Source organism: Lissotriton helveticus, chromosome 8, assembly GCF_964261635.1.
Source record: "Lissotriton helveticus chromosome 8, aLisHel1.1, whole genome shotgun sequence".
In the NCBI taxonomy this organism is placed as follows: Eukaryota; Metazoa; Chordata; class Amphibia; order Caudata; family Salamandridae; genus Lissotriton; species Lissotriton helveticus.
In genome coordinates, this window is record NC_136069.1 from 27577701 (window position 1) to 27591649 (window position 13949).

General features: G+C 42.8%; 2 protein-coding genes across 3 annotated transcripts in view; both read left to right on the forward strand.

Moving 5' to 3' along the window:
- Positions 1-12617, forward strand: part of LOC144772262 (uncharacterized) — a 33294-nt gene extending 20677 nt beyond the window's left edge. Inside the window, exon 3 of the mRNA XM_078656484.1 lies at positions 9347-12617. Within this exon, the coding sequence (XP_078512610.1) occupies positions 10433-11773 (1341 nt within the window). The 5' untranslated portion in view covers positions 9347-10432 and the 3' untranslated portion in view covers positions 11774-12617. The remainder of the gene's footprint in view (positions 1-9346) is intronic.
- Positions 1-13949, forward strand: part of LOC144772264 (uncharacterized) — a 1157681-nt gene that overhangs the window by 78261 nt on the left and 1065471 nt on the right. The gene's annotated exons all lie outside the window — the stretch shown is intronic.

The window sequence follows — 13949 nt, forward strand, 5'->3', positions numbered from 1 at the left end:
AAAAAATCAATCTGTGAGGGGTGCAGACAGGAGCGAGAAATTCGGAATAAACAGTCTATGATAACCCAAAAAGCCTAAAAGGCTCACATCTCTCGCTTGTTTTTAAGGAATGGATCCCCAGTGATAGCCTGCCCTTCACCATTTTTTCCAGGGGGCTCGATAACCCTGTTCCCCAGTAGGTATCCCTTTGTCAAATACTAACTTAGACTTCTTGGAGTTATGGAGTCCATCCTGCTGAAGGGTTTTTAAAATGGCGGTCACAAGTTTCAAATGGTCTGCGTTGGGGACTAAAGATAATGATATAATCTAAATATGGACCAGCATGTTGTCAGTGTGGCTCTAGGATTTGATTCTTAAGTCTCTAGAAGGGGCTGGTGCTACATGTAATCCAAAGCGCAATACTGTGAATTTATAGAGACCTTGAGGGGCAAAAAAGGCAGTTTTCTCTTTAGTCTCTATTCACTAACAGATCCGTCAATACACTTTTTTAAGGTTTATATTGCATATATACTAAGAGTTTCTGAATTGCTCACTCATTTAATCTATTCTTTGAAGGGGGAAGTTAGCAAACTTTGATCATCTTTTGACTGCCCTAAAACCTATATAAAAGAGGATGCTACTTTCCGAGTTAGCAATTGGGACTATGGGTGAAGACCAATCGCTAAAGGATGGATCTATGACAGACATTTGGGTCAATCAGTTAAATCTGGTTTGTAAAGCGCTGCTTATCACCTGTGCGGGTATCCAGGCGCTAGCGACTTCCTTACGAATCAACTCTTCTAGCTCCTGGTATTCTATATGGTCTCTGTTTTATCACCACCCCAGACTCTGTGATTATAGCATGAGCAGTTCTGCCAGGTACATCTGAGAAATTCTGAGAGGATGGACGCAAGGCACTAAGAGCATTACCAATTGAGAGGTCGTCCATGGTACTGCTGTGGCCCGGTGCAGAACTTGCTAAATTATCCCCCGGAGGTGAGGGTCCAAGCCTTTTTTAAGAATATTAATGTGAAAAATGTGGGTATCGGTTCAGAACATTTGCACTCTATAGTTGATTTTCCCTATCATTTCGACTATTTTGTAAGGGTCTTGCCATTCAGCTCCAAGTTTATTCTCTCTAGAAGGGAGCAATACTGAACCCCAATTGTCTACTTTTAATTCTCTCCAGTTTGTCCCTTATTTGTGAAAGTACTGCTCTATCTGTAGGGATTTATCTAGTTGGGTTTGAGGCAATTTATGCAGTTTTCTTAATCTGGATTTTAATTGTACAGTATATTTAAGGGTCCCTGTTTCCCGTTTTTGCAGATTTATACAGACAGAAAACTATTAATTTTCCTGTCTATTTTTAAATGTGGATAAAAATGGAAAATGGAAATTGGGTTGGTTTTTGAGTGAGTCTAGTTGCTGTCAATCATGACTGCCAGGCCAATAGCTGTGCGGATTGAAAGGTAAAGGGGTTAAAAAAAATAAAGGAATTTTAGTAAAGACCCTTAAATATCAGTACATATGCATAACCTTGATACTAACATTTGCCTGTTTTCTTATAAGTGCATATTTTATCATCTGAGTGTGTTTATGTCACTGAAACCTGCCAGGCGTTCAGGCATGAGTGCATATTTATTGGTTAAGTAAATGTAGAAATATACTTGTTTCAGCTTCATTTTTTCACAAAACCCTAAATAATAATGCATAAATATAGATAAAATTTGCAAAAAATATATATGGATAAATACAGACATAAATGTAATAAACAATACCATAAAACCGTGAGCTCCGGGTATATTCCAAAAGTGTTTTGTCATCCTGGGAGGTTTCTTTTCCCTGCATCCAGAGTAATTTCCAAGAGTTCAGAGTTTCCTCCTAAGCAGTAATTTGGAGAAAGAGTAACCTAAACTACTCCGGACTTGGTTGTGAATAACGTATAGAGCCAATTACAATAATTGGTCCCAGTTGAGTCCTTCCCTGGTTAGTTTTAGAGTACCATTCTATTGTTCTACCAGCCCATCAGTTTTGGGGGTGGTATACTGAGGTCTAGTGCTTCATCCCCAATGTGGCAATTTCTTTTGCATCAGTCTGGAAACTGGGTACTCTTATCAGCTAAGAGATCTTTGGGAAACCCCACTCATGAAGATATTTTGATTTAGATGTGTGGCAATGATTTTGATAGTGGCTTCCTTTAATGGAACTGTTTCCTTCCATATAGTGGGTGGCATAGTCAACCACAATGAAAATATGTTTAATCCCTGTAAACACTCAGTGGTTATGCAAAATATAGTAATGAGAGAAAAGGAGGACCCCATCCTGTTTTATGCTTTGTATATTAGGGGTTTTATCTCTATAATTGAGGGGGGGGGGGAAAGAAAAGAGTTCGCAGAACAGTCTGCTGCTGACACGGTAACTGGCTCGCCCTTCTGGTGCTCGGTGTTGGCCATCTTGGGTGTCCCGGTCGTGGGACTACAATCCCTTTACTTGATGTAATGAGAGGTCCTATCAGATCTAATCGACTTGCTCAAAAGGGGTTCCTGTTATGGGCATGCTTTCTAAAGGCATTGCTGTACGTTGATAGGTATTCTTTTTTTTGACAAATTGAGCATTTGTGACAATAGGAGTTGATATGATTACAAATCACAGGCCAGTAAAACTGTTCTAGGATGGCTTGGGAGGTTATTTCTAGACTAAAATACCCTGCCAACTGAAATGACCAAGGAAAAGGACTTGCTCTTGAAAGCAATCTGGGACTAATAACTGAGGCTTATCCTTTGTTTTACCCACTCTGTACAATAGACCCTTTTGTATAAAAAAAAGGGGTATATCTGATTCCTGTGTTTATGATTCTCTTGGGCCTTTCGTCGACCGTACTGAAGGGAACTGTCATTGACTTGGGCAGCCTTATAATTTTTGGCCTGCTACCATAGTTCTGTAGTGAAAACAACTGTCTTTGGGGCCTTTAAAAAACACAAAAAGTTTTTCTCTATCCAGGTTCTTTTAAAATCTCTTAGCCGCCATGGGGAATCTGATCCCGCATGGGAAAAAGGAGCCTGTTCTAGCCAATCCTGCTCTCGATTTAGGAAAGTCTTTCGAAGGTTGAGAAACTGAGGGTTATCGGTCCCTATAATGAGATCTTCAGGCAAATAGGGAAGTTCTCCTACTTTTTGTGACTGGTTTCCCCTGTGGGCCCCCTTATAGGGACTTTAGCTATGTTGTCTTCTTGCTGATCCCCATGCACACATTTGATAACAACCTTCATTTGAGGAATTATCTGCTATGGGGCAACAAACCGTAATAGCTGAGTGCCACTTCCTGGGTATAATAGCATTTTATTTGTATCAACATGTTAGCAAACAATAAGCACACATTTTTAGGTCTCGCCTGTCGATGCGCATGCGCATCGAGCAAGGCGAGAGTATTGCGAGTTATCCACTCTTTATCTGCACTGCAAGGAATCGTGGCGATTCCTTGCAGTGCCCGTGACTTTTAAGGTCAATGCGCATGCGCATTAAGCTTATGCGCATGCGCATTGACCTTAAAAGTCACGGGCGCGTGCATGTCCGTCTTCCCGCCGTCTCGCATTTCCCCTGTCGCACTTCTCCTCCCCCCTCCCCTCTCTTCCCTCCAGCTTGTTTTTTGTTTATTTGACCCGCTCCGCCCCCTCCCCTTCCCGCCGTGTCGCATTTCTCCTCCCCCCTCCCCTCTCTTCCCTCCGGCTTTTTTTTTGTTTATTTTACCCGCCGTGTCGCCGTGTCTCCGATCCTTTCGCTCTCCTCCCCCCTCCCCTCTCTTCCCTCCGGCTTCTTTTTTGTTTATTTTTTCTCCTTAAAACGGGCACCAGGAATAATTTAATTAATCTGTCATATGGATGGGTTTGATTTTTGTTACAGAAGCAGGGGTTTGCCAAAAATTAGCCAGTTATTTACTTTCACCTAGCATCATAAAATTCACGCGTTTTTCAAACAGTCAACGTTTTCCTCCCACACTTACCTGTATGGTGGAATATTTTCTCGCAGCTGGCTGTGTTGTTTTGTCATCTTTTTTTTTTTTCAATTAAACCGTATACACGTCATGCTTCCTATATTTTTTTTTTGCCACTTTGAAAATGAGGTCATTCCGATGCGCTTGAGCGACATGAGTGACAAATTAGTGTACTCGCGCACAAAAAAACGCATGTTTGCGACACCCCAAAAAAATCTCCTGCAACATTTTTAAAATGCAGGAAAGTGTTTTTGCGTTGAGAAAAATAGCTTGGGCAATATTAATAGTTTCGGTAAAGTACACGTTTTCCGGCGAACGCTTAAACGCACAGAACTTTTTATCTTTTTACCTATTTAAGACTTTTTGCCAAAACGCCACAAGCTTCCCAAAATAACGCACCCCTAGCCCGTGGCATCAGTCGAGGCGGAGAGTGAAATAGCAACTTGTGTTTTGGAAGAGGTGTAAACTGGCTTGTTTACAGTGTGCTGTGTATGTAACATGTTTGGACAACGCACTGTAGAAAACAACAATTGGCAATCCAAATTCTATATCACAATACATGTTACATATATCCAGACATAACAGCCAATCTACACAGGTCTTTAAATAGCCAAATCACAGACCACCAGACTTGCATCAGCGCTAACAAAGCACGTTGGTCTATAGAGGCCAGGACCTTTCATTCAAACAGAAATGCAGCTGCAACACTTGAAATATGCGAAATGACTCACGAGTCCCTTCAAAATACGGGTTTCATCATCATAAGTAGAACCCCTCGAATCACTACTCGGATTTACCATGGGCAGAGCCACTAGGATTATGCGGCAATGCAGGACTGAATCCAGCAGCGTGGTTATATACCTAATGTGCAAGAAGGTAAAATGTTGTGACATTTTGCAGCACATTCTCTGGCAGTATTATTTTGATCTAAGTTAGAACATGTTTTCTTTTTTTAGTTACCAATAATATGTTACGTTATGTGGCAAGTGTGGTCAATCCAAACCTACCATCTCACACGGTGCCCCAGTGTGTCACATGATTTCTGCTCCCTTCGCACAGTCACTGGGTGAGAAACAGAGAATATTCAGTTGCAGAGAAAACCCTCACTCACCCTCACCCACCCTCACCCTCACCCACCCTCACCCTCACTCACTCTCACTCACCCTCACCCACCCTCACTCACCCTCACTCACCCTCACTCACTCTCACTCACCCTCACCCTCACTCACCCTCACTCACCCTCACCCACCCTCACCCACCCTCACCCTCACTCACCCTCACTCACCCTCACCCTCACCCACCCTCACCCTCACCCTCACCCACCCTCACCCTCACTCACTCTCACCCTCACCCTCACTCACCCTCACTCACCCTCACTCACCCTCACTCTCACTCACCCTCACTCTCACTCACCCTCACTCTCACTCACCCTCACTCACTCACCCACCCTCACTCACCCTCACCCTCACTCACCTTCACCCTCACTCACCCTCAACCCCTCACCCTCAACCCCTCACCCTCCCTCACCCTCACCCACCCTCACCCACCCTCACCCTCCCTCACCCTCCCTCACTCACCCTCACTCACCCTCACTCACTCTCACTCACCCTCACTCACCCTCACCCTCCCTCACCCTCCCTCACCCTCCCTCACTCACCCTCACTCACCCTCACTCACCCTCACTCACCCTCACTCACCCTCACCCACCCTCACCCTCACTCACCCTCACTCACCCTCACTCTCACTCACCCTCACTCACCCTCACCCACCCTCACCCTCACCCACCCTCACCCTCACTCACCCTCACTCACCCTCACTCTCACTCACTCTCACTCTCACTCACCCTCACTCTCACCCACCCTCACTCACCCTCACCCTCACTCACCCTCACTCTCACTCACCCTCACTCTCACTCACCCTCACTCTCACTCACTCTCACTCACCCTCACTCACCCTCACTCACCCTCACTCACCCTCACTCACCCTCACTCACCCTCACCCACCCTCACCCACCCTCACCCTCACTCACCCTCACTCTCACTCACCCACCCTCACCCTCACCCACCCTCACCCTCACCCACCCTCACCCTCACTCACCCTCACCCACCCTCACTCTCACTCACCCTCACTCTCACTCACCCTCACTCACTCACCCACCCTCACTCACCCTCACCCTCACTCACCTTCACCCTCACTCACCCTCAACCCCTCACCCTCAACCCCTCACCCTCCCTCACCCTCACCCACCCTCACCCTCCCTCACCCTCACTCACTCTCACTCACCCTCACTCACCCTCACCCTCCCTCACTCACCCTCACTCACCCTCACTCACCCTCACTCACCCTCACTCACCCTCACTCACCCTCACTCACCCTCACTCTCCCTCACTCACCCTCACTCACCCTCACTCACCCTCACTCTCACTCACTCACTCTCACTCACCCTCACTCTCACTCACCCTCACTCTCTCACCCTCACCCTCACTCTCCCTCACTCACCCTCACTCACCCTCACTCACCCTCACTCTCACTCACTCTCACTCACCCTCACTCTCACTCACCCTCACTCTCACTCACCCTCACTCTCACCCTCACTCTCACTCACCCTCACCCTCACTCACCCTCACTCACCCTCAACGCCTCACCCTCACCCGCACTCACCCTCATTCTCACTCACCTTCACTCACCCTTAATACCTCACCAACACTCACCCTCAATGCCTCGCCCTCCCTCACCCTCAGCCTCACTCACTCTTACTCACCCTCACCCACCATCACGCTCATCCTCACTCACCCTCACTTACCCTCACTAACCCTCAGTCACACTCAGTCACCCTCAGTCACCCTCACTCAACCCCTCACCCTCACTCACACTCACTCAACCTCTCACTCAACACCTCACTCTCACTCACCCTCAACACCTCACTCACCCTCAATTTCACTCACCCTCAATTTCACTCACCCTCAATTTCACTCACCCTCACTCATCCTCAACACTTCCCCCACCCTCACTAGCCCTCAACACCTCACACACACACCCTCAACACTTCTCCTTCAACTCCTCACTCACCCTCACTCTCACTCAACACTTCAACACCTCAGCCTCAGCCTCACCCTCAACACCTCACTCACCCACAACACCTCATTCTCACTCACCCACACTCACCCTCATCCTCACTCACCCTCACTCACCCTCACCCTCACTCACCCTCACTCACCCTCACTCACCCTCACTCACCCTCACTCACCCTCACACAGTGCAATAGTTCTCAGACCATTTCAGTTAGAGCTTTTAGAAATGTTTATGGCTTTTTTTATTTGTAATACTTTCGCATTGGCTACAGGAAACAAAAATGCTAAACATTTACAAAAAAACCCATAAACAATTCTAAAAGCACTAACTCTAATGGTGCGAGACCTATTGCATTTCCAATGCTTGTTTAATATGAAGTAATAGATAGAGTTTTATTTGATTCAAGCTACACTAATCCTCTATGGGTCCCGGAGTAGCACGCTACCTGCCGAAGAAGCGATTTGACGCCTCGTCAGGGGTAGTAAGCGCTCTATAAATGCAATTACAATACAATACAATACATGCATTTAATCAGTGATACTCAAAGTACTGCCCAGGGGGGCGCATGCAGCCCTCCTGACCTTTACATGCAACCACTGGGCAGCAGCAGCACTGGGCTGCCGTTTACTCGACTCAGCATTAACATGGAAAAATGTTTTATATATACAGCAAACACTTATTGAAAGGTTAATTGCAGTTACGGAAAGTAAGTAACTAGGCCTCTAACTTTAGGAACACCTTCATTTTTAAGGACCGCTACTAGATATACATGCTTTGCTCCCCTACTTCCGCTTTACTCCCCCGTGGGCATCAGTGTGGCCCTCGGTCACACCATAGACCAAACTTTGCGCCCCCTGGGAAAACGTTTGTGAGTACCCATGCATTAAATGGTCTTTATATAGGCAGCATTTTTTAAATAAACTTTGTACCACCTAACAAGTGCAAAATAAAATTTGCAAACCTAGTAGTTGTCGTAGATAAACTGAACACTTATTTTGATGAAGTGCCTCACAGTTTTGCTATAGTCTGTTATTATTTACGTCACACACAACCAGTCTATGTGCATTCACAACGTGTCCACCAGGTCATGTTCACTTCACTCGGATGTGGCAGTCCCTCGAAAGAGCCTTGGGATGATATAGGCATTGCCTGGCCACTCTCTGCAGTGAACATACATATACCATTATCCTTTAAATGCTACCTAATTCTCTATGTTTTGGTTTTCATTTTGAAAATGATTCTATTTTTCAAATAGATGTGTTGTGTTTTGTTTTAATTGTAATGTTATTCTTTCCCAAGATATACACATGATAAAATGGAAATGTATTCAATAATTGTCTTGATGTGCTGTAACTCACTGACCAGGCCTTTCAAGGTGTAAACTATTATATGGATGCTTTTGTTCCTATTCAGAGGAACATTAACTCATGTTCTAACTGGACTGTTACTTTTGGAGCACGATCAATGCTGATTTCCAAATTTATGTTTTGTCTTTAGTAGCAAAGTGAGCTAAAAGCAATGTACTGAATTGCGGCCTAGAATAATACCAGTGACTGAGAGTAATTCAGACATTCACTTTTTTACATTGCATTAAAAACCTAGGACCTGATTTAGATGTTGGCAATATGGAGGTCCGTCCACTTAATTTACAGGCAGGCCGTCCTTCAGTATTTAGAAAGCGGAGACTACAAAGTCTCCTCTCGCTGTATAAACCTCTGACAGCCCTACAAAGAAAGGGACGTTGGAGGTTTGGAAGTTTGCTTGCTCGATTAAGAGTACAAACTGCCACCTAAAAGGTGATGGTATATAAAGGGTCAAACTTTACAATGACCCCCAGGCAATGGGAGAGCCGTTCCACAATGGGGGGAGGTGGGAGGGTTGGGGTGGGTCATTGTTCTTTTTTGTTTACTTTCTTTTTTTCTTTTCAAAAACAAAATCCTGCTTTGAGATTTTATTTTTGTAAATAAAATAAAATTGAAAGTGTGCAATGCCGCGATGCTGATGGTGCCTCAAGGCACACTTTCAATAAACTTACAGGAACTACCAGGATGGTGAGTCCTGTAAATGCAAGAGAAGTCCGCTGGGCTGCCAGGCATCTCATCTCAAAATTTGGCGGGAGGAGTACCCTCACCATGTCAAGAGAAAGGTACTCTGCCATGGTGACGGCCTGAACACCGCCCAACAACATCTAAATCAGGCCTACGGTATACAACTTAGTAGAAAATAAGTACTTATGTTGTCTGCCGCATAGTGTTCTATGTGTTGCTTATATATTTAGAGATTACAAATATTTTTGCATCCACAGAGAGCAGATTTGTGAACATATAAGATGAAGAGTAATGAAGAAAATACATTAATACTTGAAAGCTGTCCGATATTCAAGAAGAGCTCGAAATAATGGCAAACAGTAATTATAGATAGAACAGCACAGTAAGAATCTTGTATATGAACAGACAAATCCAGCAAGAAACATCAGGTGCAATCCAGTGGCTTCAAGACGCTGAGGACACTCATGCTGCCGAACCCAAAACATTGACATGAAATAATAGCACAACAATGATAAGGGTACAATGCAACCAGTATTAAAAGATTCCAGATGTCGCCCTTTGTCTGAGATAAGTATTAGATAGGTACAACAGTGCTCCACTTCCTAACATGATAACTATACTGTGGTGTTAGACCATTATAAACTTTGTTTCGAATGGACTTTGCAATCTCTAGATAAAGACGATGGGCGTACACAATATGAATTGTGAATCAGACATGTGAAGGTACAACTAAAAAAGCTTTGGCTATGTACATTACAGCTCACTATCCTAGAATGTAAAGACTTTTTAACAAGGTTTGTTATTTTTATGCTTCATAAAGCTATACGTTTTATTCTTTGTTCGCAGACTTTAAAAATGTTAACTTGGGTTGAAGACACAAGCCCTGATCGATATGTTATCAGTCTGGCAAGCTTTCCAAACACCTTTCAACATTATTATAAACTCATAAACCTACATTGCAAGTACTACCCATTTGCAGTTAATGTTGGATTACAGTTAGTTTGTCAGCAAGCACACTAGTCAGTCAGGGAACACATTAACATGAACTATGCCAACATATAACTGACTCTTTGACACTAAACCTTAGAGAAAAAACATGCATACACAACAAACTTAAGAAGATCTTTGGTTTCTCCTCTGTACTAAAGCAGCATCAGCAAGCATGCTCTGGGGAAAGGTGATAAAGACACAGTGAATGCGTCAAGAGTATTCATCAACCATCACAACTGAGAGTTCATTCGCAAACAAAAACTTAAGAAAAGCATACAGATGCCTTGTTTGTGGGAAGGGTTTTAAACTCTCATCATCCCTACATTGTCATCAGCAAAACCTATTTATGTAAGATGAATTTAAATGAGCAAACTGATCAACAGGTCATATATCGAACACATACAAGAGAAAAAAGAAATACATGCAGTGAATGTGGAAAGTTCTTTGCTTTCTCAGGACATCTAAATATCCATCTTCGAACACACACCGGAGAAAAGCCATACAGGTGTAATGAATGTGGGAAAAGATTTAACAGTTCATCGACATTAAAGAGCCATGTGCGAACACACACAGGAGAAAAACCATATACCTGCAGTGAGTGTGGAAAGAGCTTTGCTTTAGCAGGAAAACTAACGGCCCATGAGCGAACCCACACAGGAGAAAAGCCTTACTGCTGTAATGAATGTGGAAAAAACTTTGCTTATTCAATGTCACTAAAGAACCATCTGCGAACACATACAGGAGAAAAACCATACACCTGTAGTGAATGTGGAAAGAACTTTAGTAAATCCATAAATTTAAAGACCCACCGGCTAATACACACAGGGGAAAAACCATATGTTTGCAGTGAATGTGGGAAGTGCTTTACTCAGATACCTAATCTAAAGAAGCATCAGCGAACACACACAGGGGAAAAAACATTCACATGCAGTGAATGTGATCGAAGCTTTACTCAAAGAGCAACCTTAATGCACCATCAGAGAACACACACCAAGGAAAAACCTTACACATGCAGTGAATGTGGAAAGAAGTTTCCTTTCTCAACTAGCTTGAAATGCCACCTACGAACCCACACAGGGGAAAAACCATACTCTTGTAGTGAATGTAACAATAGCTTCACTGATTCATCAAAACTAAGGATCCATCAGCGAACACACACCGGAGAAAAACCATACACTTGCAGTGAATGTGGAAAGAACTTTAGTCTGTCAGGAAACCTAAAGGTCCACCAGCGAATACACACAGGACAAAATAAATCATACACCTGTAGTGAATGTGGAAAGTGCTTTGCTGCAATACAAAGTCTAAAGAAACATCAGCGAACACACACAGGGGAAAAACCATTCACATGCATTGAATGTGGTAAGAGCTTTGCTCGAAGAGCAAACCTAATGCTCCATCATAGAACGCACACACAGGAAAAACCATACACGTGCAGTGAATGTGGAAAGAAGTTTCCTTTCTCATCAAGCTTGAGAGGCCACCTACGAACACACACAGGGGAAAAACCATATCCTTGTAGTGACTGTAACTATAGCTTCACTGAGTTATCAAAATTAAAAATCCATCAGCGAAGACACACAGGAGAAAAACCATACTCTTGCAATGAATGTGGGAAGAACTTTCGTGTGTTAGGAACCCTAAAAATCCACCAGCGAACACACGCAGGAAAAAAAATCCTACACCTGCAGTGAATGGGGAAAAAGCTTTACTAAATCTGCACCTCTAACCTCTGTTCCAGATGCCTTATGCGTGCTAGAAAGGAGAGAGATCTCAGTGCTCCTATTGCTCAATATCTTGGTAACTTTTAAAAATGTTGACCATGGGGCACTTTTTACATTCCATCCATGCACCTGCAGATGGTGATTGCGGTAATTAATTATGTAAACGTTAACTTCCAGGTAAATTTAAATTTATAATCTTTGTAGTTTTGTTTTAACTGACATCCCAATGATATTGATTCATCTGTTCGTCCTCATGGTGTGTCACTATTTCTTTTTTGATAGAATTGTCTGTGTATTTTTATAATTGTTTTAAACATGCTTGATTTCACTTACTGTTAATAATATGTCGTAGCAGTAAACAACAGTCAATGTGCAGTGCACACTTGGGCGCAAGAATGCTTTGGGAAACAAAACATTATTTTTATTCCTGATGAACTTTGGGAGAAGCAGTGTGCTTACTAGGTTCAACATAATGGACAGTACCAAACCTGCAGGGGATGGGAGAAGGGAAAGAAGCTTATTTTGAAGGAGTCAAAGCATGCACGCAACCAGGCTGGACACAGAACTGTAAGCTGATGCTCACCGGCCGGACTACAAGCCCTTGCAACTAAGCATACAACTTGTGCCGTTCTCTTGCTCTGCAGGATTAGAGGTTCATGCCTTTCCTACACAGAGAGCTTTTCTGGCTCTTACTTTTCGATGTGTATGGTGCTTTTTATGTGGGTTTCACGCACCAATAATGCATCACCTTTAATCTCAAACTTCTGTCGAGGAGGCGGCACCCTTGGAAGGAAACTGAATGGCTTTGACTAGACCCGCTCCTATGTTTTAATAGGAGCTCAAAGGTCTGTCTTAATAAGGTTGTTTTTTCATGTTTCCGTGCTCCTCTTGCCCACAGTACATTTTACTTTATTAAATCTCAGCAACAATTATCTTTTATTGATTTTGAAGACAATTCATTAATCTTACACCTTAGTACGTTTGCAGAAGTTTGATTTTAAGTTTGTCTCGTAGATGAGATAGAAGAACCATCACTAAATTAAATTCTAGTGGAAATACTGGCAGTTCATAGCAATACAGATATGATTAGCCTAGATATTAAATATACTATGAATTATCTCGTCTTGTTTCACAAATTTCTCCCAAAAATTACCTAACTGCTTGACTCCGAAAATCGCAGAAGACCATATAACCTCCAGGCTTTTAACCTTCCAAAGTCCCATGAAAAGCTGTCATGCTTATGTGAAAATGTTCCTATACAAACTTTTAAACTTTATTTCTGAAGACTGATTTGAGGTTGATAACGCTACTCTGTCACCTAGGAAGGTAAACCAGTCTAAACCAAAACTACGTCATCACTACGATGTCATAATAAGGAAGGCGATCTAGGAAATTCCTTAGGAAATGGTGGATGGTAATACGATCTATATTTCACCAAGACTTTGAAAAAGAAATGGTAAGCATTAGTAGTCCATTTACAACACTTTCACCTCAACTCTTGAATTTGGGATATAAATATGGCTTGTTTGACCCTTCAACCATGCAAATCTTTTAGATGGAACAACAAAACCCTTCAGTAATCCCAAGGGCATGATTGAGATTTTTGATCAACATCATCCTATCAATTTGAGGCAACAAGATATTGTTGATTTGTAGTCTATTTGATTGATAATGCTGTGTCCTCTGTCACACATCAATTGTTTGTGGCTGGTTCGTAGTGTTGCATCACTGCTCCATATTATGCTTGCTCCGCTGGGCTTCACTTCTATTGAACATTCCATCATTGTTTGTTTGTTCTGTGTTGTATGTATTATTTGTTTTCATATGTTCTTAGATTCTTTTATTACTATTTTTATTAATACTTCTCATCTCAGTCATCTTTTTCTCCTCTGATTCTTTCTCCTCCTTTCAGTTATTTTTATGATTTTAAATTGTCCAACCTAAAATTGTTTTATCAAATGTTAAACTCTTCAGACATAGCATGCCTGAAGCATAAAGCATAGAAAGATCAATAAATATCTTTCTAGGCATAATAGTCTATTCAATAGAGTGTCTGGTCTAAAAATAGAGCCTTATCTAGTACTTAAAGGAACACTGTCAAGCTTAACAATTTCAGAAGTAACAGCTTTCCAACCAATTTGGCTCA